Genomic DNA, 2,710 nt, shown 5'->3' on the forward strand with positions numbered 1-2,710 from the left:
CTCCTTTATCCCTTCACTTATGGCGCGGTTCAGGTTTCCAATGATAAATGAGACATACTGCGCCATTTCCTTTCCCCCAAAACCAATTATTATTATGGCACTTTGGAATTGCACGGTCACATACATACACCAGGAAACTAGTAATAAGCGACGCAGACGAAAAGTGAACACTTAAGAGCTAACCCGTGACCACCTTGCAGCGGTCTGCGAAGAACAACGGCAATGCAGAAAGAAGACATCTTTGAGGAGGAGGAGGAGGAGGAGGAGAAGAAAAACAACTTTGTTAAGTCGCCTGCAGAACGACACCATGACTAAATGGCGCCGGGATGCGGGCCCTGACGCCTTCTCAGTGGATGGCCTCTAAGCAACTACAGCGCGTGTTACTCCCGCGGTACGTCGCCCTGAGGGGAACGTTTGGTCGGTTTCGCTCTACCTTTGTCTTTCAAGAGCCGCCGACACCTGCTGGATGGTCCAGGTTTGGATTTAGAGGTAAGAGTAATCCGCCGCAGCCGCGAGTCGCGGCGGAATCGTTGTACTTGTTGAAGCTTCGCCGGGAACCTTGGTGCAATCCCATAAGATGTGCGTCAGGGTGGCTCTCTCCCACTTGCACACGCGACACACATCACTCACGTATACCTTCGGGCACAGATGGTTCATTAACCAGTTTGTGACTGTCTGAACAGCACCGCCTCCGTTCGGCTCAGCCCCGGGTGCGGGGGTGAGAAAGTTCTTCGAGCCAGGCGGTGAAACAGCGTAAGTTCATAGAACGTCGCCATGCGGTCTTTGGCACTACCCCACGTTGGACGGTCGGTTGCAGCGGCGCGGTTGGTTAGCGCTTGCGCTACTGCATGTGCTGTCTCGTTGTAGTTATCGCGCTTCTCCGACGCATCGTTGCGCGCATGCGCCGGGATCCACTTGATTTAAACACACCTATTCTCTCGTTGCAGGTCAGCCATGCTCTGAACGCGGACAGTCTCACCACACACTTTGCCCTTGGCATAAATCCGCACTGCACTTTGCGAATCACACACCGTAATTTAGCACCTGGAGTCGGCAGTGGCCGAGGCAATGGCCACCTCCTCCGCCTGATACACATCTCGTACCCATAAACTCACCGTTGCCCTCGTGGCGCCTCACGACGCATCGATGACGGCAGTTACAAACGCCGTGTGTTCGCCCTGGTATTCTGTCGCATCCACGAACCTGGCGTGCTCGTCCTTGGCAGTAAAGTTGATGAGGAACTTGACCCTCGCCGCTCTTCTCTCCTTATTAAACACTGAGCTCCTGTTTCTCGGGATGGGGTCTACCCGAATCCGGCCCCGGGTTTCGTCTGGGACAGGAACGTCGCTACTCGCCTTTTCCGCCCTGGGCGGACTCCCAAGTATTGAAGTATGCGCCTGCCCGGCTCGGTCATAGAGAGCCGCTCCAGCTGGGCGGTCTGTTGCGCTTCTGCGAGTTACTCAAGGGTATTGTGGACCCCCAGACTCAGGAGCTTGTTGGTGTTCGTACACTGGAATAGTCCGAGCGCCGCCTTGTAAGCTTGGCGTATGAGGGCGTTAATATTATTTTTTTCACACTGCATCCAGTTGCGGAAGACTGCAACATAGGTGACGTGGTTAACTACGAAGGAGTGCACAAGCCGAATCAAGTTTCCCTCCTTCATCCCGGCCTTGCGGTTGGCGACTCATCTGATGAGACGTATTGCGTTGGTAATCTTGGCTGTAAGGCGGGAAATGGTCTCGCCGTTCCCCCGTCACTTGTCAATTATCATGCCGAGCACCCGCATTTTGTCAGCCTCCGGGATCACTTGGCCGTTCCTCGTTACAATCTTGATGGCCTCATAGTCTCTCGGTTTGCTCTTGTTACGTCAGACGTACTCTGGTGGTAACACCAGCAATTCTGTTTTGCCTGGTGAACACAGGAAACCGGATCCATTTAGATGGTTTTCGATGGCATCGACGGCCTCTTGCAGCGTGATCTGAAGGTGACCATCGCAGCCCCCCGGAACCCACCACGTGATGTTGTGGCGCATAGCTCTGTAGTCCGCCTCGTCAGGAAGTTCATGTAATTGTATGTTCGCGCGCCCATGCTGAGTCTGGACACCTGGGCTAGGATTGCAGAGTTCTTCGCTTTGTCAAAGGCGCTCTGCAAGTCCAGCTCCATGATGGCCTTGCTTTTTGTTAGGGCGTCAGCATCAATGATATCTTTTTTAAGCAGAATCAACGCGTCTTGGACGCCGAGGGAACGCCGAAACACGATGATCGTGGTGGGATAAAGTCCCGACTCCTCCAGGTAGTCCTGCCACCTACACATGAGGACGTGCTCCAATACCTTGCCCACGCAGGACGTGAGCCAGATGAACCGTAGGTTGTCCATGTTCGGCGACTTGCCTGGTTTGGGGATGAGGATGGTTTTGGCAGTATTCTGCTGCTGGGGCAATGACCCCGCCCCCAGCATTTATTGTAATAACCGGTAAGGTTCTTGATGGCTACATCGCTGAGGTTCTAAGTGCTCTGTTAGAGATGTGATCTGGGCCGACTGCTGACCTACTGTTTAGTCCGTGCAGGGCCGTTCGCAACTTTTCAACGCTGATGTCGCGGTGGAGCTTCTTCGTTGGCTTGACCGCCGTACTCTGGAGGCCTTTCTGTGGGTGTAACCGGGAGGTACTTGTTGCGTATGCGTTTGATTACTTTGGGTTCCCCATTTTCCT

General features: G+C 53.9%; 1 protein-coding gene across 1 annotated transcript; it reads right to left on the reverse strand.

The window, feature by feature from the left end:
• Nucleotides 1–1,935: 1,935 nt before the first annotated feature.
• Nucleotides 1,936–2,457, reverse strand: LOC144123887 (uncharacterized). The gene has a single exon (XM_077656607.1). The coding sequence runs from the start codon at nucleotides 2,455–2,457 to the stop codon at nucleotides 1,936–1,938; it is 522 nt and encodes a 173-aa protein (XP_077512733.1).
• Between the last annotated feature and the right edge of the window lie 253 nt (nucleotides 2,458–2,710).

The sequence above is a fragment of the Amblyomma americanum genome, chromosome 3 (genome assembly GCF_052857255.1).
Source record: "Amblyomma americanum isolate KBUSLIRL-KWMA chromosome 3, ASM5285725v1, whole genome shotgun sequence".
In the NCBI taxonomy this organism is placed as follows: Eukaryota; Metazoa; Arthropoda; class Arachnida; order Ixodida; family Ixodidae; genus Amblyomma; species Amblyomma americanum.